Source organism: Microcaecilia unicolor, chromosome 7, assembly GCF_901765095.1.
Source record: "Microcaecilia unicolor chromosome 7, aMicUni1.1, whole genome shotgun sequence".
In the NCBI taxonomy this organism is placed as follows: Eukaryota; Metazoa; Chordata; class Amphibia; order Gymnophiona; family Siphonopidae; genus Microcaecilia; species Microcaecilia unicolor.
The window spans coordinates 113,927,234-113,949,038 of NC_044037.1; the positions used below are offsets into that span (position 1 = coordinate 113,927,234).

A 21,805-nucleotide genomic window follows, 5' to 3' on the forward strand; every position below is an offset into this window, starting at 1 on the left:
TCTGTAGGGGCCAGATCTCTTACTGGTTGGTGGGGGATCAAATACTTATTTCCCTCTGCAGAATGCAAATAAATTCATATACTTTCCACAATGTGATTTTCGGATTTAATTTGTGATGTGCTATCTCTCACTGTTACCAATAACCTACCCTTCAATTATGGGCTGCTCATGTCTTTGTCAGTGGGCACACTTACAAAATCAGCAAGGGATCAAATACTTATTTCCCCCACTGTATATGACTTTTCTAGGATTTTAGGGATTTTGCTTCCTCCGATATGTAACAAAAAGCTGAAGTGGATTCCCTGTGTTAGCGCTGTTTCCATCTCCGTGTCTGAGAACTCTGATGTGGCCCGATACCAGTCTGAGATGTGTTGCATTCCACTGGCCACAGTAAGAAACCGTATGCTTAAAAGGCCCAATCCTCCAAGCTCTCGAGGTATTTGTAGAGTTGACAGTGGTATGCGTGCTTGTCGCCCTCTCCAAAGGAACCTTTGTAAGTGCTTGTTTAATATTCCTGTCTGAGGAAAAGTGGCAGAGTCTGGAATATGTATAGCCACTTCGGCACTATCATTATGCTGTATAGTGCAATTCGACCCATGAGCGACAAAGGGTAGTTCTCCCACATTCGCAGTCTAAGATATGTTGTTTCTAGCAGGGGCTCTACATTCTCAGGGTAAAGTTTAGTCATATTTATTTATTTATTGCATTTGTATCCCACATTTTCCCACCTCTTTGCAGGCTCAATGTGGCTTACAATACATCATGAGTGATGGAAATATATTAGAAAATGGACATTTAGTGTTATAGAAAGATCTTGGGCAATAGAAATAAGATAGAACATAATATTTGAATAAACAAGCAGATATTGTTAGATTGTTCTGAATATAAGTGGAGGGTTTGTGTATATTCACATTGGTTGGTCTTTGTGGTATCTTGTGTTATTTGGGTTCCCAGGTATTTAATCTTGTCGCCCGCCCGGGCTATAAGATTGTCTCCAGCCCCAGTTTGAGTTCTATCTGGGTATACTTCCAATGCTAATGATTTTCGTATATTTAGGGTAAACCCAGAGATCTGTCCAAACTCCTGTATCAACTTAAGTACTTGGTCTAAGGAAATATAAGGCTGTGTTGTGACTACCATTAGATCATCTGCAAAGGCAAGGGCTTTGATTGTGGCTTCCCCCACTTGCACCCCTGGAATCCCCTCTGCATGTTTTAGTACTCGCAGTAAAGGCTCTAGCGATAATATAAACAAAGCTGGTGACAAAGGGCCAACCCTGTCTGGTTCCCCACATGATCTTGAATGGTTGAGCTCATATCCCATTCACCAGCACCGCCGCAGACGGACCTGTGTATAATGCCTCTGTTGCTCTATAGAATCTACCACCAAATCTCATGTGTCTCAATACTGCGAATAGGTACTCCCACCCTACCTGATCGAAAGCTTTTTCTGCATCTAGGGAGTAAAGCGAGGTTGGGGTCTCTGTCAACTGGCTTTTTGCCATGGCCAGCAATAGTCTACGAATGTTCTTTGCTGCTTGTCTAGACTTAAAGCCTTCTTGTTCCTCCCCCACTAGTCTAGGCAATATCGTGGCTAGGCGGTTGGCCAATGCCTTAGCCAAGATTTTGAGGTCTACGTTTAGAAGGGAAATGGGTCTATAAGAATCTGCTTGATTTTCTGGGCGTCCAGGCTTCAAAATCAGCGATATCAAAGTTGTGTTTGCGTGCTGGGGAAAACTGGCCCTCCCTAATGACCTGATCAAAATATTTACATATCGAAGGGTAAAAGGAGCTGGGCAGCATTCTATAAAATTCCCCAGTGTACCCGTCTGGACCCCGCGCGGACCCCGCTGATAAGGACTTAACTACTGCTTGTATTTCTTTTACATTTAAGGGTTCTTCGAGGTCTGCTGCTTCCTTCTCTGTCAGTCGCGGGAGCCTGGCTCGGTCCAAGAACTTCTGAATTTCTACAGTGGGTCCTGCGAAGAGTCTTAGTAAAGATCTCCGCCACTTTCTCGCTTTTGTTCTGCAACTGTCCAGTCTCATCCTTAAGCGTAACTATGGGTTTACGGGATCCCCAAGCATTAATCAATCTCGTCATCATTGTTCCTGGTCTGTTACCAAATCTATGTAACTTAAATGTCTGATACGCCAAGGATCTGCTGGTGCGTTCGTGTAGCAATGAGTTGAGAGTCACTTGTATGGCTCGCACCTGCTCTTTAGTTTCGGATGATGGGTATTTAATATATTGGGTTTTGGCTTTCTTTAGGCTGTGCTCTAATCTCAGTATCGCTATGGTGTGTTTTTTGTTTCTTGTATGCACAAACGCTATGACCTCAACCCACAGGACCGCTTTAGCAGCGTTCCAAAATAACCCTGGCTGGTCCTTATGCTCCCCATTGTGGTGGACATAGTCTTCCCATTTCTGTCTTATAAAATCTTGAAACTCTCTATTCTGAGCAAGATACGTTGGAAACCGCCAACCCCTCTTTTGCTGATAAAAATTAGGTGATTCCAAGTCTATCCACACCATAGAGTGGTCCGAAATCTCCCCCGGGCCAATCTCTGACGCAGCCACCCAGGGAAATGCTGATTGCACTACTAGTATATAGTCTATTCGAGAGTGGGCGCGGGAAAGATGGGTATAATCGCGCTCCTCTGGATGTAAGCAGTGCCACGCGTCCACCAGATTGAGTGAGCGCTGAAAAAAGGATAATGTGTGCGATCTCGGCCCTCCTTTGTGTGCTACTCTGGGGTTTGAGCAGTCCCCTTGAGGATCAGCAACCAAATTAAAATCTCCCAACACCAGAAGGTGCGGGGTTTTGTGTGGAAGGCATAGCTGTACTAATTTTGAGTAAAATTTTTTATTGTATGTTTTTGGCCCATATAAGCCCAAGACCAGGAAATCACTCTGTTGTATCCACATCCGTACCAGTACATAACGACCCTGTGAGTCTGCGTGCACTAGCTCTGATTTTGTTGCCATGTCCTTCGAATCAGTAATGCTACCCCGCTTTTGTGGTCCCCTGAAGAGGATGCGTATACCTCCCCCACCCACTGTCTCTTTAACTTCAGATGCTCCTCTAGTCTCCTGGAGACATCCTATGTCTACCTTGTGTCTTTTGAGGGCTGCTAGAATTTTTGCTCTCTTTATTGGGGTCGCTATCCTTCCCACGTTCCAAGTAGCAAACCGTGTGGTTCTAATGTTTAATCATATTATAAAGTTTTTCTCCTTGCTCTGCTCTCTTGTTGCCACACCTCAGGCGCCCAGCCCCACCTAAGGTTCCATAACATGTTCTTCTGTGATCATTTACAAACTTTGATCCTAATGAATTCCCATATAGCTTCCGGGATCTAGTCCCTAGGGGCGGACTCCACTCTTGCTGCTGTTCCCTTACTTCTCTCTTCCCCTCCCATCCCTCTCCCTCCCCCATCTTAAACTCCCTGTATTCACTTGAAAAAGAAGAAAAATAGGAATCAATGATGTTTGGCCTCCCCTCCCCCCACTACCCAACTGTTCTCAAAAGATTTTAGTCCCACCAGGTACCTTGTATCAGGTGGTCACACTGCCAAAGTTCTTTCTGATCAATGTCTGTGTTCCATATCATTGTTATTTCTGGTTAATCCATCTATTATAATTTTAGGGTTTCAGTTAGCCATCCTTGCGCTTCTTGTGGTTCTTGGAACGTGTGCCTTTTGTCCTGATGGTGGATTTGCAATGTGGCAGGATAGACCACCATGAATCTGTGCTTTGCCTCTGCTAGCGTTTTGCAAATCGGCCCGAAAGCCCGCCTTCGCTCTTGCAAAGCGAAAGAAAAATCTTGAAATATTTTTACTGGCGAGCCTTCAAATTTCAGGGAATCTCACTTCAAGCGCACCCCTCTGAGGATTTCCACCTTGTGCACGAAGTTGTGCACCTTGAGCATTACTACTCTGGGTCTCTGGTTATTCCCTGCCTTCCGGCCCACTCGGTGTTCCCGCTCAAGGCACAAAGGTTCCACTCCATCAGAGAGGGTGAATTCATTCAGCCATTTTTCCAGCACGCTTGGTAGCAGATGCTTTAGTGTGGTCTCTGGTATACCGACTATTCTCAAATTTTCTCTCCTCGACTGGTTCTCTAGGTCATCAGTCTGCTGCATTTGCTTTTGGGTCAGGAGTTTCAATTCCTTTAACTGCACTGCTGTTCCGGCCCCCTCGTCCTCCATTGCCAACACCCTCTGTTCCAGCTCTCCCATGCGCCTTGTCATGTCTTCTAACAATGACTCCACGGAGGTCAGCTGGCTCGATAACTGTTGAAGTTGCAGATCTAGGGCCAACCTTACTGCCTCCATTAGCTGCTGCAGTTGCGATGCTGAAAACATTGACGTGGGCGCCGCGGGTGTGGGACTCGCCGCCATTTTTGGTTCTATTGCGCGGGGCCTGTCCGCTTCCTTTTTTGCACTTTTCACTGGCATTGTCGATTCCAGATGAGTGACGAAGTGGTCCATGCACTCTTCTTGCCTCCCTCGTAGAATTTGTGGTAAAGTTTCTTATTCCATCGATCGTTAGCAGCGGAGGGAGGGGCGAGGCCTAAGAGGCGAGCTTTCTACCTCTGCTCCCCTCAACACATCATGTGATCCTCCAAAGCTACACATTGATCCTTAAATGACTAGTCTTTTACTGGGGGTGGGGGGAGAAGATTTTGCAAAACATCTTCAAATAATCATGTGAAATCAGTCCTTATATTGACTGGGTGAAAACCTGCTTGAGTTCAATTCCTGTCTCTGCTGCTTATCCTGAGAAGACAAATGAGTTTGAGAAGGAGTGTGTTATCAATAGAAATCAAACAAAATAAAACATGGAAAAGAAAATAAGATGATACCTTTTTTATTGGACATAACTTAATACATTTCTTGATTAGCTTTCGAAGGTTGCCCTTCTTCCTCAGATCGGAAATAAGCAAATGTGCTAGCTGACAGTGTATATAAGTGAAAACATTCAAGCATTACTATGACAGTCTGACAGGGTGGGAGGAGGGGGGTGGGTAGGAAGTATGCATGGGGACATCAAAGCATATCATTGATATTCTAACAGGATGGGTGTGGATAGGTGAGGGGAGGGTGATCAACAGAGACATACAGCTTTATGGTTTATAATGGGCTAGGAACCCCAGATCCTTGTTAAGTCCTTTCTGTTGGGTGTTAAACAAGGATCTGGGGTTCCTAGCCCATTATAAACCATAAAGCTGTATGTCTCTGTTGATCACCCTCCCCTCACCTATCCACACCCATCCTGTTAGAATATCAATGATATGCTTTGATGTCCCCATGCATACTTCCTACCCACCCCCCTCCTCCCACCCTGTCAGACTGTCATAGTAATGCTTGAATGTTTTCACTTATATACACTGTCAGCTAGCACATTTGCTTATTTCCGATCTGAGGAAGAAGGGCAACCTTCGAAAGCTAATCAAGAAATGTATTAAGTTATGTCCAATAAAAAAGGTATCATCTTATTTTCTTTTCCATGTTTTATTTTGTTTGATTTCTATTGATAACCTTAAGAGTGGACTAACACGGCTACCACACTCCTCTACTTAAGAAGGAGTGTGAAAATTAGAGCATCCTTGAGGAACGGGATAAGATTGGAAACAGGGGGCCAATGCTCAACATCTAATGCCAGTGTTAGAGGCAATTAGTGCCAGACTAGCATGCATGCTAATGTGTGCAGAATATACAAAGGGCTCTAATGCGGGGGAATCAACATGCGTGTCAAAAATTGCCACAAATTGTATTTTAATATAAAACGGATTTTAATAAGGTCATTTCATATTCCTTCCCAATGCTTAGAGAACAACGCAGAAACAAATGCTGCCCTTAATGCTGGAAACTTACTGCCAGCTCGGGATGGCATCTAAGGTTTTAAAGAGAGCATTTCCTTAGAACTTCTCACTTTAAACTGCTGGTTTTGTCTTCTTTTACAAGTGGAAGGAAGTCCGTGAAGCCTGTATAGTAAGAAACAAGTGTGTGCAAATCCAAGCAAAACAGAAAGTGCAAGCACACATTGGCACCGTTCTTCTGTTCTTAAAAATAGGAGCTTTTCAAGCAAAAACTATTTTTGAAACGCTTATATTTAAAGGTGCAGAAGAACAGCACCAACATGTGCTTGCTGTTCTGGTCTTGCCTGGGCAAGTGCACAACAGCTGTGCTTACTGTGAAACTCTTGTTCGCATGTGCCAGGCATGTTCCTCCCCCTTGCTTATGTTCCTCCCCCTTGCTTTTGGTTTCATAGTGCACATATAATTTGAATACCATTTCTTTTGAGCATTGGAGAGAGAGGTTTCTGCACTGTTCTTGCGTGATGGGGTCTGCGCTATTTAGTCCCAAACTTTGAACATCAGTACCCAGACTAGAATAAGGAAAAACCCTCTCTTAATTCTTATTCTCTGCTTACAGATGGGTATCGCTATCCACAACCACAAGGTGAGAGAGATGTTCAGGAAAAATTACAGAGACCTCCTTAAGGAACAGGTGAGTGAGATTTCAGCATAAAGGATTGAAAAATAAACATAAATCGCTTTATTTCCCTATGCTGTCATTATGATTTCTGACTCTTCCACTAACTCTGTGTACATTTATGACCTTGGCACATGTTGCTGTAGGGGAATTTCTCAAAGATTGTAAAGATCTGTGTAGGTAAATTAAAGAAAAAAAAAGTTATACAGGTTTTACGACTAAACCTGTATATAAGTAGTACTCAGTATACTTTTATAACCCACATACTTTTACTTTTTACCACATTTAAAAGAAGCATTCTGGAGGAAGTTTGAGAGGCATGGTTGCAAATCATTTGGGATATTTTGGTTCATGCAAGCTGAAACATATGTGAATTACAAATTAAGTGCCTTATCGAAAATTTGTCTTTATCTCCTTATAACTCCTTTCTTATTCCATGACTTTGCAACTGACTTTGAACTTAAATCACCCAATTTGATGCTGGAGAGGAGGCCATAAGAGGAAATCTTGAGAATAAAAAATAATCACTGTTAAAAAGGTAGCGTGCAGCTGCATGTGCATGCCTGAAGGGGCTTGACCTATGGGGCAGGTTGTACCCCTTGAGGAGCACCAAAGAGTGCTGAGGAGTGTTGATAACTCATTTCCTTTGGGACTTGAGTACTTTCTCCATGCCTAATTTAATAGGACGGGGAAAAGAAAGGCAAAGGCTGAGCAGAACAAACTATCTCAGTACCACCATCTGCTTCTGCTCCCTTTATTGGAATCACCAGTTCTTCTGCAGTTAATGAGACAGTAGCTAAAGTTAGTTCATTTGTGGCGCCTATATTATCGTAGGTCTCACTGCCTATTCCAGTGATTATGGTAGTGAATTTGAGAATAGCAGTGAGAGCATATCCTCCACAAGAGGTGTCTTTATTACCATATATACTCACATATAAAGCCAAAAAAAGGGAGAAATATGTTAACTCAAATATAAACCAAGGGTTTATATTCAAGTAGTCTTCTCTTTCCCCCCTGGTAAGTGGAATTCCTCCCTTCCCCTTCCTTCCCTCTCTCCTTCTCAACCCCTAAACAGACAGCAAGCTTAGGACTCTCTCTGGCCAGGGGGCAGTTGTTCTAGTTGTACTTTCCTAACACCATCCCTGACATGTGTGATCTTTATGTATTATAGGAGGAAATGCATTTCTTTCTTTGATGTGGCTTCTTGGGGCTTTGGTTTAGTATATGTTTATCATTTTGGGGGCCCCCTAAGCCGAGCTGTAGGTATGCAAACTTTTTAGCGCATGCTAATTCTAGAGATACCCATAGGAATATGTGTGTGACCGAGGTATTCTGTTAGCATGAATTTTCTATGTAGCATTCTTTGGTAATTTGACTTGTTCAGTTTTCCCAATAGTGGAGGGGATTATGAGGGGGGAGGGGAGACAGGTGCTTTGAGCCTTTTCCTGTATTTGTGATTTATAAAATGACAGTTGTATCGATATTGTTTCTTTATATATTTTAATAAAATTATTTAAATATAAAATCATAACTGTTCGAAGCTTGTGCAAATGGGATCAAACAGCTCACAGGGATGGGATGGGGACAGCGCTCATGGGGATAGAGCAGAGACGGGGACAAACGTTGTCCCTGTGTCATTCTCTACTGTGAAGTTTAAAGATATTTTGACATTCTCACATGCTGACCAGATTGTGATTACAAAACTTTTTTATATATCTAAATTTGTCCAGATTTCAGATGAGACAGTGTAGGCTGGATTACCCGACAGTTTAGATTTGACCAAATGTTTGGAGGATTTTGAAGATTTAATTGCTGACAGGACTACCCTTCTAGTAACATTTGTGTCTGAGAAAGATGAATTTAATATCTTGGAAGCCTATTTTTGTATTCTTTTCCAGATGCTGCTCATGCAATGCAAATTAGGAGGAAGGCTTTCTTGACATTAAAACCACTAGTGTTGGCTATTGGCGCTTCCTTTTGTGTTAAGTTTACTTGTAAATGTCCAATCCAATCTAATCCAACATTTATATCCCGCCCATTTCAGTATAAGAATCAAAGCGGGTCACAAGAACAAGCAGTATATTTTTGAGGAATCTATGCAATTGGAGACATTTTTGCTAGGGAACTCTAGAGGGAGTGATTAATTCATTTGTAGAAGAAGGGGATTAAGTTTAAGAATATTACTTTCTTTTTATCAAGGATTGATTATTCTTAAACTTTCTTGGTTCTCTCTCCATTGATGTGGGCTGATCATACTTTTTTTAAAAACTTGATATTTATTAAATGTTTAAACCAGTGCAAGAACAAAATAACAAGAGAATACAAATACTCTCATTCATCCCCATTCATACTCCCTACTTCCCCCACCCCCATTCAAAGCCAGAGCAAATCCGCTAGACCAATTTGCACCAGTTTACCAGACCTTATTGTCTAAAAGAGCCAGTTCCAGTTTCCATAGGGCTGTCAAATCGTTCCATCTGTAATACACATAGATGCCTCCATTGCCAAGCAGTGTTGCATAAGGGATATGAAGTTTTCCAATTTGCTGCAATAGCAAATCTAGCTGCATATATGCAACATTTCAAAATGATGCACCACTCAAAATCCACTGGAATAGCTCCTGAATAAAACTTTTAAGACACAATTGCTTAGTAAATACATTGTTTAGTCCAGTTATGGTCTTAACTTCCTGATGAACCAAGGACCAAAACACTGTTACAACTGGACAAGCTGACCCCTGATTCAGTAGAGATCTTCCCACATCGACGCCAACAGTGCAAGTCAAATAAGAGACCTCTTTTAAACAAAAAGGATGGTGTTGTATACCAATGCATAAGTAACTTTAATCCATTGTCTTTAAGCAAAGCTGATACGGAAAGAGTTAGTAGACTTAATAATCTTAGTCCAGTCTTTATTTGTGAAAGTTACGCCCAAATCATTTTTCCAAGCCAACATATAAGGCAGTTTGACAAATGTATATTGTCTAATAATTTTTTATAAGCTGGAAATTAGTTCTCTTGTAAAATCTGATTGTTAACATAAAATCTCAAGTGGAATCTTCTCTCAGGTGGTCACTGATTTATAGAGTCCAGTCATAAGACAGTGATGAAGATGGATATACAGAAAAAAGTCTGTAGCAGGGAGAGCATACTGAGTTTGTAGATGAGCTTAGGACAATCGCCCATCTGAAAAGAGTTGCTCTAGAAAATGCAACTCACCAGACAAAAATATTGATTTATAACCAAAGTTGGCAGGTTTTTTTTTTGTATTGCTTGAATATATATATAGTATTCTTTTTGGGGTGTTTTTTTCTTGGGGCAACTGCCTAACTAGTATTTAATGTGAGAGGAGCTCCTTGCCCTCTTTTCTGATCAGAGTTTTCAGGGGGGCCCCTCTTTTGGGTGCCTTGGAGGGTGCCATCTCATCCCTTGCTTCAGGCTGCAGATTGCTGAATTGCCCTTGGGGGTAAGTTCTGTCAGTGGAGGGGGCCAAGAGGAAAAACATTATGCCTGGGGGGGGGGGTAATTGTTGCCTCTGGGGACAAAGGGCTAGAATAAAAGTGCTGCTTGTAGGGGGTGGGGGAAGAGGAAAAAGTGCTGCCTTTGTATGGCCCGAGGAAAAAAGGTCTGCCTTTTTTGTGGGGCTATGTTTTTCTATCCATGTGCATAGTATGGGGAAATGCTAGTAAGGAAGGAGAAAGGGAGAGAGAGCTGGGATTTGGAGGAGAAAATGGGTGAGTGATGATGTCAGGCCTAGGTAAGAGGAAAGGGAAAGTGCACTCTCCCCTTGCTAATTTATGTGACTGTGAGAGGGGGCATAATGAGAGAAATTTCCCATGGTGCTGGCTCATTTCAGTTAACATCTTTTTCTACCATTTTGATATGCTGTCTTCATATTCATATTTTAGTCTGGTGTGTGTTTTGAATAACAATATATATGAGATGTCTGTATGCAAATGATATGCTAATGTGTCAAGCCACACCCTTTGCCTCACCCCCCCCCCCCAAATGAAACAAACTACACCCATGCAGAATACTGTACATTACATATGCCTTTGCTGTATTTTTATGACTGCAGTTACATCAGGTCTGTGGCTGGTGAAGCTGAGGTACACTAGTATTCTATAATAGAATCTGGGCACCCGGATCCTCAAACTGCATGGCATTGGGCACCTAAAACGGGGAGTCCAGTTATAGAATTGCTTCCTGTGAGGGTAAAAGAAATGTTGCCAGGACTTACTACTTCTCTCAGTAAATTTATTCGGGGTAGCCTTACGGAGACAATTAAAAGCAGTGTAGTTAGGTGAGTGATTAACTTTTTTTAGGCTGGGTCAGAGGTGGAGGAGCAGAGCTTCCTGTTCGTTTTAGAATATTTTGATTTCACACTTATACATTTTGGTTGTTCCAAAACAGCAAAACTAGCTGCCAGAAATTCCCTTTTTATGGTGTAAATATTTGCATAAATTATTTTCAGATACACTTAATCAAATGGAGTCCAGAACCTCAAGGGGTTAATTAAGTCTTTTTCTATAACCTTTTGCAGTTTCTCTCTAATCATTTTCTTCACTTTTGTCCTCCATAGGATTTACAATCACGCTCCTTCCTGAAGATTGTTCAGTTGCGTTCTGAGACACTGACAAATGAGCTATACTGCCAACTCCTACAGTTGTTGGAGGATAGTGCCTTCCACCTACAGGGAGATGAGAGTCAGAAGCAGCACCTCCTGCAGGAGATGCTAAAGGAAGCAGAGGAAGAGATAGGAGGAGTTACCAATGGATACGCCTGTAAACGCCGTCGGACACTGCTGGCCAGTGTAGCAGGCATTCTGGGGGTTGCAGTGGCAGCCCCAGCCCTCTCCCTCACAGCTATTCCATTCCCTGTAGCTGCCATGGTTGGGGGCATGGCCAGTATTGTTGCTGGGTCTAGCCTCGGGGCTATCATCCGGTCCCAGATATTTGACAAAAGGAAAGATTGAGTGGAGGTGCTACACACATCCTTACTTTTCAGTGTCCTGGTCACTATTAAAGCTTTCTGCTTTGCATAGTGCACAAAAACTGCTCAAAGGCAATTTTCCTTTATACATTTTGGGTATATTTGTTCCTAATTTCTTATGTCAAAATCTCCCCCCCGACATGACCTTTTCCTCAACTCTTAATAAATTCAAAATAATTTTTATAGTACATATATATTTGTATTGTGTATCCTGTAAGAAATAAAATTTAATCCTTTTCATTGTTTATATTCATATCACTAGTTTATAGTAGATCTAATTTCCAGATGCAGACTATATAAATAAACAGAGATGGTAACTGCTGAAGAGAGAGAGAGGCAAGCAGGGAAATGGAGTGATAGCATAGGCTGATTCACATTTTCCTAGCTCCAATAGAAACTTTAGAACAGGACTTAGGGCCAGATGCACTAAACTTAACGAGCCATTAACGTGGGTTTTAAACTGGTTCTAGCCAGTTTAACGTGCACGTAGTAAACCAGGACATGCACAAAAGGGTATTGTCTTATCACGGTAGCAGCTAACGAAAACGGAATGCAGATGAGCAAATTAGTATTATAATGTGTATAAATCGTATTGTAATGAGATGCACTTCCGTTTTCCGATTGCCTAACCGTAGAAAATCTAACGGGAGGTCTGTACCTCTCGTTGGGGCTGCGCGGGGTTTATTCAGCTCTAAAAACTTCTATAAATTTAACCCCCCCAAAAAAAAATTGGGGAAAAAAAAAACGTCCAAGTGCTCGTCAGGAACGTCCTTTATGGATGTCCTTCACTCAAGCCACGTGTAAGTGCTCGTCATGGCCGTCCTTCTAAAGTGCCTAACATGGACATCTTTCACTAACAAAAAAAAAGGACGTCCCTGACGAGCACTTGTACGGTTTTCCCCCAGATATTTTTGTAATGGGTGTCCTTCTGTAATGACCACCGCCGGAGAGAGAGACGTGCGAGGACGTCCAAATCAAAAACTATTTGGATGTCTCTTTCGATTATGTCCCTTCTCCAGGTCTCTCTCAGCCAATCATAGTGCACTTAGCTGACACTAGTGACAGCTAAATGCGCTGTGATTGGCTGAGAGAGACCTGGAGGAGGGGCATCGGACGTGCTGCTAATACCACGGGACAGACAGAAAGGAGCAAGGCAGCAGGAGCAGATAGCTCCTCGTAGCCCCTTGATCTCCCTCCCGATTATGAGGACGACTTTTTTTTATCTTTCAGTGAAGGATGTCCTTGGCTTGCGCAGAGCAGCCAGCATAATGATTGTCTGCTCTGCGCATGCTCAGCTGGCCGACTGGCTTGGAAGGAAATCCCATGCAAATGAGCTAGCAGCGACCAGCTAATTTGCATGTGATTTCCTTGATGCATTCCCGTTGCTTACTGATTCGCTAAGGAATCGGTAAGGGAAGGGCTTTAACGATTGTTTTAGTGCATCTAGCCCTTAGTCCATTCTTCAAAATGAGAAGATCAAATGTTAGGGAATTATCATGCTAGAATGATACAATTAAAACTTAAAATGTTACATAATCTGATCCCTGAGTAGTAATTACTGTTATTTACAAAATACATCTAAAAAACACATTTGTAGCTTTGAGTTTTATCTTTTAACAGTTTATTGATGACAACACATAAGTATTTCCAGCATTGTAGAAGAACATCAAGTCAAATGTTAAAATGAACAAAGTAAGCACAGCATGGTAGACTGTCATCAAAGTTGTAACAGATTATCCCCTCTACCCCTACCCAATCCCCACCCCTACTCTCAATAATAAAACTATTTGAGTACTATACATCAAATCAAACATTGGAAAATTAACCGTACAGTCATTTTCTGAGACCATCGATATTCCAGGTAAAAGAAAGAAACATGGAGAGCTTGGAATCTTATAACTCTCCACCTTCAGTGACGTAATATTTTACTAGCAACACTCCCCCCCCCCCCCCCCCCCCCCCCACCCCACCCCCCCCCGCTCCCTCCTCCTGTTCCTTGCAAAAAGAATGCGGTTAAAGTCAACATCTCTGATCTCAGTTCGTCGTGGGAGTATCCCCTCCCCCTTGTCTGCCTGTCAACTTATGTAGAATTCGGCACTTAGACGCGGAATGTAACGCGTTCCAAAATTTCTCTCAGACCTTTCTGAAATCACCTGGGTCCTTCCCTTGAGCAACCAATAAGGTCATGCCACATTGCTCTTGATGCAGTAATTCTGTCATTTTTGATCTCCACAGTTCTCTAGTCGGGGCCTGCTCCTCTCTCCATTTAAGCAGGATCACTTTTTTCCCAGTCAATGTCCCTCTTTTTAGAAATCCAGCAAACCCCGATGGCATAGGTTGCACAGTATTAACAATGTCAAATAGAAGCAATGGGTTCACCGTTACCCTCTGCTTCCAGTATTGTCCAGTTTCTGCTATTATTTGTATCCAAAATTGTCTGACCGGGCACAGCCAGAACATATGGCCCAAATTCGCCATCTCTGCTCCACACTTGGGGCAATTCCCCGTGCCAAAGCCCGCTTTCTGTGCTCTAGCCGGCGCTATATAAGCTCTCAGGGCAAACTTGTATTGTTGCTCCCACTGTCGGATGAAGAAAGCTCTGTGCAAAATGGCCGACAGGAAATTCTGAAGCATTTCCACAGTGAGCTCTATCCCTAACTCCTGTGACCAACTTGTCGCAATGGTACAATAATCAATGTCCTCTGTGGTGTCCAGGAGGTTTCTGTGATGAAAACGCAAGGGCACTAGATTTTGCGATCCCAATGTTAGTGCTGTCAATAATGTGTCCTGCACATCCTCGCTTAAATTAAACGCTCCCAAGGAGTGAGCATAATGTTTTACTTGGGCGTATGTGTAAAAGTCCATATTCTCTCTGCAGTTCCTCCAAGGGCTTGAGCTGCCCCTCCTCATCCAGCAGCTGGTATAAGTAATAGATGCCCTGTTGCCTCCATCGTGCAAAGGCTTTTTCTGTTGTCCCTGCCGGGAAGTCTGGGTTCAGTCTCAAAGAAACAAAAGGGGTTGCCGCTGCAGAAAAATCATGCCTTCTACACAACCATCTCCACGTTGCTCTCGCTGAGCGCACAAACCAGGTCATGGGGGTTATCACCTCCTTCCTCCTCTTGGTGGTATGCAGCAGACAACTCAAATGTACTCCAGGTACTAGAGAGGCCTCTAACTGTGTATTCGTAAATTGGTGGTATCCGCCAGCCAATTTCTTACATGTCTCATAGTACAAGAAATAGTGAGGTACCTAATATTAAGCAATCCCATACCCCCATGTGTTTTGGGCTTATACAGTACCTCTAAAGGGAGCCCATGTCGTTTATTGTTCCATAAGAATTTTCTTAGTGTTGCCTTCAGTTCCCCCTCCTCTCTCCCCCGCAGGTACAATGGCAACAATTGGAATTTATATAACCACTTTGGGGCTATCAGGGACTGAGCAGGGACTGTCTTTCTTCTATGTTTGTGCAGCGCTGCGTATGCCTTGTAGCGCTATAGAAATGCTAAATAGTAGTAGTAGTAGTAGTAGCTATGCGCCCCGCCAGAGAGGGCAGGAGCCCCAGATTCCCAACATGCGCCTAGTTTGTGCAAACAAGGGTCGTATATTTATCTTGTAAAGTGTGGATACTTTGACCGGCACCTCCACCCCCAGATACTTCAGCTGAGCCTCTGCCCATTGGAAGGGGAATGGGCCTCTCCAGCGATGCCTCACTTCCTCTTTCATCGCTAGCGCCAGAGACTTGGAAAGATTTAAGCGAAACCCCGATAGGCCTCCATATTGCTCTATCTCCTCCAATAAGCACCTCACTGAGGTCTGCGGATCATCCACCATCAACAGTAGGTCATCCGCATACGCTAAAAGTTTTATGATTTCACCTCCCGCCTTCATGCCTTTTATTTCAGGGTTTTGTCTAATATTACATAAAAGTGGCTCCAGGACTATTAAGAAAAGCAGGGGGGACAGAGGGCAGCCCTGTCTTGTTCCTCTCCTTATCAAAAATTAATCAGTTCTGACCCCATTGACTAACAATCTGGCTCTCGGGTCGGTGTAAAGCGCCCTCAGGACTCTCGCGAACCAGCCCTGTACTCCAATCCAACTAAAAGGTCTCATACATGAATGGCCACGCCACCCTGTCAAAGGCGCGCTCCACATCTAAACTAATCACTAGGCCCTTAGGTGTCTTCTCAGGAGCCTCCACCACCGCTGCTATTAGTTTCCTCACGTTTATGACAGAGTGTCAGCCTCAAACAAAGCCGACTTGCTCCCCTCCAATTATTGAAGGTATTACTTGTGCCAAACAGCCATGGCCCATGACAAAATCTTAATATTGACGTTTATTAATGAAATGGGCCGATAAGTGGCCGGGTCTTCTAAATTTCGTCCGGGTTTCGGTATTAAGCTAATCAGCGCTTCATTGGCATACTTGGGAAACTGCTCTTCCTCCGTCACCTCCTCGTATAAACTCACCAGGGGCCCCACAACCTGCATCTTAAGCAGCTTATAAAATTCGCCTGAGAAACCATCGGGGTCTGGGGCCGAATGCATCTTTAATGCCTGTATGGCCTTCAGCACCTCCTTAGCTCCCAGGGGAGAGTCCAGGACACCCAGTTGCTCAGCCGTTAACTGCGGCATATTCGATCTTTGCAAATACTCCCTGATTCTATCCCTTACCCACTGTCCTGTGCCCTCTGCTGAGTATAACCCTTCGAAGTACTTACGAAACGTGGCTGCTATTGCCTCTGGGCTCGATATGTGTGCCCGAAGGAGTCCGTAACTGAGTAACAACGTGCGGTCTATGGGAGCCTTTTATCAACCGTGCCAACATACCTCCCGGCCTATCCCCAAAGCGGCCAAGATTGTACTTGTGTGTAATTGTGGCCTTCATGTATCTGTCCTGTAGTAAACTATTCAGTTCCACCCCTAGTAGGGGTCTCTGCGTATCTCCGCCTAGCCAGCTTAACCCTTCGCTCCAAATCCACTATCTTCCGTGCTATCATACGATTCCTCCTGCCCACATATACTATTATCTCTCCACGCACCACAGCTTTGGCAGTGGACCAGAAGAGACTAGGAGTTCTAATATGCTGCTCATTAATCTTCACAAAGTCCTCCCATCTTTGGGATAGGAACTCTGCAAAGTCTGGGGAGGTGTACAGATATGTGGGGAATCTCCAACCGCCCAACCCACTATAATATGGCTGAGACTCAATGCTCACCCAGATCATGGCGTGGTCCGATATCTCCTCCGAGCTCACCTCTGCCTCCACCACCCAGGCAAATAAGTTAGATGTCACCAGGATATAATCAATCCTGGACTGGGTTCCGTGGGCCCTCGAGGTGTGTATATAATCACGTTCCTCTTCATGTAACATTCTCCAAGGGTCCACCAAACCCAGTCCTCTACAAAAGGTCTCGAGCACCCCCGACCCATGAGCCCTCCTCCCCTGCATTTGTCCCATTCTATCTATCACTGGGTCCATCACCTGGTTCATGTCACCTGCCACTATTATGGGATCTGTTCCATGTCTCTGGCACTGCGCAAAGAGGTCTGCAAAAAATATTTCCCACCCATCTGCGGAGCATATACTGCTACCAACATGTATAACCGCCCCTGCAAGTTCAACCGGACCCCTACATAGTGTCCCTCATCTGCAAATAAAAATTTAGCCTGCACCGCTGCATTCTTATGTATCAATATTGCTACCCCTCCACGTCTGCCCACTGCCGGGGAACCAAAGACCTCCCCCACCCAGTGCCTCTGCAATTTCTGATGTTCTACTGTGGACAACCTTGTTTCCTGAATACAGGCTATTTCCACCTTATGTCTCTTTAGTGCACTTAGGATCTTTGCTCTCTTTACCGGGGAGGTTATCCCACACACGTTCCACGATATCACACGTGGAGTTCTACCAGACTGATTAATCATTTCCAGCTATCTTAATGAAATGTATCAGCCGTCTCATGTCATCTTTCCCTAGCCTCCCCCCAGGGATCCACGGTAGTCGTGTAAGGTCTGTCCACCTCTTTATCCACATATTCTGCTGTATTTTTCCCCTTCTCCGCATCCAGTGCCACTTAATCTTAATGCCCAACCGCTTTTTATGTATCTCTTTCTCCTTTTGCTCCCCCCTTCCCTCCCTCTCCCCCACAACCAACCTTCCCATCCCCCCTTTGCTTCCAATCCCTATTTCCCAGACCCATGCTGTCTTATGGGCTATTTGGGGCTTCCCGCACCCCCTATTCCCCGCTCCCCCCCAGGTATTAACTAGATTCGCACACTGGATTGTTCTATGCCCGCTCTCTATGTGTGTTCCCTAAATTCTCTGTGCAGTGGTACCTCAGATATGCTTTCCTTCCATCTGTTTTCATTTATCAGCCACTAGCTCGCCAGGCTTTTCCAACTGCGCCAGGTCCTGCACAAATTTTTGCGCCTCTTTAAAATCTTCAAATTGTCTCCATCTTTCCTCTACTTGCACCTTCAGGATTGCAGGGTAAATTAACCTGAAAGGCACTTGTTGCTCATGTAACTGCTGGCAGAGCGGTGTGAACTGCCGGCGCTTCTCCTGCAGTGCCATCGAGTAGTCCTGGAATATGCATATCTGATGTCCGTCGTATCTCAGTTCATTTCTTTTGAGGTGAGATCCACAAAGTATTTCTTCCTTGTGCACATAGTTGTGCACTTTTATGATCACTGTCCGCGGATTCAATTTCCCCTCTTGCTTCCTGCTAATACGGTGGGCACGCTCTAAACATAGCTTTCCTGCGTGGTCGGACAACGCAAATTCCTCTTCCATCCATTTTTCTAATACCGTCGATAGCACTTTATCGGTCACTGTTTCCGGCAGCCCCACGATCCGCAAGTTTCCTCGTCGCGACCTGTTTTCTAGGTTGTCTACTTTGGCCTGTAAAGTCTTTACTTCGGCTGCCATGTTTTGCAGCTTCTGGGCTACTGGGCCCACTGCGTCCTCCACCTCAAACACCCGACGCTCAAGCTCCCTGGTTCTCTGCGTGGTATCTGCCACTTGCGCTTCGAGATTGGATACCTGTGAGTATATTTTCTCCAGTTTCTGGTCCAGTGCTGTGCTCACTTCCTCTGTGAGCTGTCGCAATTGTTCCTCCGTGAACGAGCCGCTGCCATTCATCTTTGGGCCCTCCTCAACGCCGCTTGGCGCCTTCAGTTTTTCTTTGTCCTTTGTGGCTCTGCTCACCATGGTTGTTGCTGGCGAGCTGAAGTATTTATCCATAGAACTTCCCGCTGCTATTGTATTGATTTAAAACCTCGTTATGTTACAGTTCCAGTGTTTTAACAAAATTGGAGGAGTCAGGGCCTAGGAGGATGCGGGACCACGTCTTCCTCTCTTCAGAGCATCACGTGACCCCCGTAGCTTTGAGTTTTATATTGTATGTCTTATGCAGATTCATTTTCCTGAGTCTCCTTTCAATGTGGCTTTTCCTTCTATATTCCTTTCATTTTTGTTCATTTTCCAAAGCTCTACATTCTGTTCTGAAAATTTTTCAATCCTCATTTTCTCCATCTTTGTTTACATCTGTTTCCTTTATTATTATGCCGTCACATCACTCCTTCACATATTTCCATCAATCTTTATCTGACCACGTTTTATCCCTACTTCTCCTTTGCCACATGGCCATCCATCTTCCCATCCTATTTGTCTACCTCAGCGGCACCAAGTTCCCGAGGACAAGCAGGCATAATATTCTCACATATGGGTGACGACATCCATGGAGCCCTGTGTGAACACTGCCATAGTGCATGGTCACTTTAAAACTTTGAGGCAGTTCCCCGATTACTCATGTGCTGGTGCCTTCCCATCTGATGCTCAAGCACAGGAGCAGAGACCTTGCTTTTTTAATCTCTCATCAGCACATCAAACTTTTGCGTTTTTGGTGTCTTTTCCTTTTCAGGATATCTTTTTTTCATAGTCTTTTTTTTCTGTATTTGTTCATTTTAAAAATTATTTTTCATTTTTTTCAGTCTTTAGAACTGGGCAACTTGGCATCTCTGCTACCTCTCCTTTTCCCTGTACTTCACTTTCAAGTATCATACCAATTTGCCTTATCGCCCTTCATCTTCCTTTTCTATTTCTCACTCCCTCCTAGGCCCCTTCTCCAACTTTCAGATATTTACTACTCCCTCTTAGTCCATCAGTTATCTGGGCCTTGTTTACAAAGGCAAGCTAGCACTTTTATTGCATTCTAACCATGGAGCTGCCTGTAATATTCCTATGGAAGTCTACATAGTTATTGCGCACTAAAAATGCTAGCGCACCTTCGTAAACAGGGTCCTCTGTCTTTCAATTTGCCCGGAAGTTTGAAAGCCAGGAGATGAGAGTTGGTATTCCAAGTCTAAATAGAAATTTGCTCCATGTCTACTTGTTCACAATAGAAAGAATGTCTTACTACCTTGGCTCTCAATTGATCTGAATTCATGACCACCATGAATATGAAGATGACAAATTGTGCCTAGTAAACAAGAGCCTGTGCTATGGAACCCTCTCTCAATTCAGAGAGGTCTTCTTTGTGCCTGAACAGGGGTTCTGCACTGTCACAAACCACTCCTGTCTATTTTGTCCAGAGACGTACAGACAACCTCTCTTGCTCTCTTTGTGTATTGCTTCAAAAATAAAAAGAAATACAGAGAAGAGAAGAAAGGAAAAAGAAACTGACACTAAAAAAAGAAGGAAGAAGACTGCCAATGCTGCCGCTTTCTCATCTCTTTTATGGCTGTAGTCCCTTCTCCCTTCAATGGGCCCAGCTCAGGCACAGTTAGAGGATGGAGGCAGAGCTTGTAATTCAGTTTTTATTCCAGCCACGATAACAGAAGCAGTTTCCTTACAATCAGCGGCAGCAACTAGTAGAGCACAAAGCCCATAGAATCAGGACCCCTTGTTCCTACTCTTCCCTTCCCTCAAACTTTGACATGGAGGCATTTTCTGTCCAACCATGGGTTTTCAGAAAGCCAGCTCCATCATTCTTAAAGGTACAGTCAACACTTGATTCAGTTTAAAATAAAAGGAAGTTTTCCCACAACGCTACCCAGCTTCTGGCAGACCAGGGACAGATGCATTGTGACTACAATAAAACAAAGATCTTCCCACATGAGAAAAAAAAAAAGCTACAGAGCTTGGCCTGGATTGGCCGCTGTCGTGGACAAGATGCTGGGCTCGATGGACCCTTGGTCTTTTCCCAGTATGGCATTATTTATGTACTTATGTACTTATAGGAGCTTGAATATGGTTGCTATCAGCCAATGAATTGAAGAATTCAGATTCTCACAGAGCAATGCCTCATCACCAGAGCCCTCTTCAGCACCTCCTGAAGCTCCTCCCATTAGTCCTAACAGTTCTCTCATTCATCTTCTCAAGCAGTTTGTTAAAGACAGTGCAGCTATCCTATAGGATATTGACTTTCCCCTTGGAGCCTATTCCGCCAGTGGCTATAGCCTTGCCACAATCATGTCATCCTCCTACATAAGTTGGTCTCTCGAGTACTGTGATTCCCCACACTGGAATCATCTTCCCATAGGCATCTATCTAGAAACCTCATTCCAGAAGTTTAAAAAGGCATTAAAGACCTATATTTTTCTCAAGCTTTCCCAAGAAATTGACCCTTTTACCAAATTTGACACTGTTCTTTTGCCCCAGTCCTGGTCAGTGAGCACATGCAGTATCCCTGCCCTTCACCTGTCCAAGTCTCTTTCATACATTCTCTCTCCCCTTATGTCATAGAATTTCCCTTTTTCTTTACTTAATGAAAATTATGATGATATTGATTGTAACCTAGTCTTTTCTTGTTTCCCATTCTCCCTTGTCTTCTAATGATTTTTATGTTGTGTAAACTGCTCAGATATTAACTCAAATGAGTTTGTCTTAACTGTAATTTTTGTTAATTTTAATTGTGTACGGTTATTCTGTAAACCGAGGTATAAATAAAAGTTAACTATGAATTATTACTTCCATACCATGTTCTGTCCTTTGACCTTGCGGAACCAGCAGTCTAGTGTTTCTTGTGGAACCAGAGAGGTTAGGTTTCTAATCCTCAGCATGTCAAACTTTTCCTTTTTGGTGCCTTCCCTTCTTTGGGGATTTTTTTCCATTTTTCTTTTATCTTTATTAATTTTGTTCAATTTATTGATTTTTTTTTCCAATTTTTCTTTTTTTCATTGTTTAAGGCCTTTGAGCCCTTCTTTTGGCCAGGGAGCATCGACCATTTTCGGGTACAGAACTGTATGAGCTCCTCGTGCCATTGAGATTTTTGACCTTGCATCAGCCATTTTTCCCTCCATGTCAACGAGGTACCGAT

The 21,805-nt window shown here is 43.6% G+C and overlaps 1 protein-coding gene across 7 annotated transcripts in view; it reads left to right on the forward strand.

Moving 5' to 3' along the window:
* RNF112 (ring finger protein 112) overlaps positions 1-11,942 on the forward strand; it is a 196,990-nt gene extending 185,048 nt beyond the window's left edge. For all 7 annotated transcript variants that reach the window (XM_030210178.1, XM_030210177.1, XM_030210176.1 and 4 more), the window contains 2 exons: positions 6,434-6,508; positions 11,075-11,942. In XM_030210178.1, the coding sequence (XP_030066038.1) occupies positions 6,434-6,508; positions 11,075-11,467 (468 nt within the window). In that variant the 3' untranslated portion in view covers positions 11,468-11,942. The remainder of the gene's footprint in view (positions 1-6,433; positions 6,509-11,074) is intronic.
* The last annotated feature ends 9,863 nt before the right edge of the window (positions 11,943-21,805 follow it).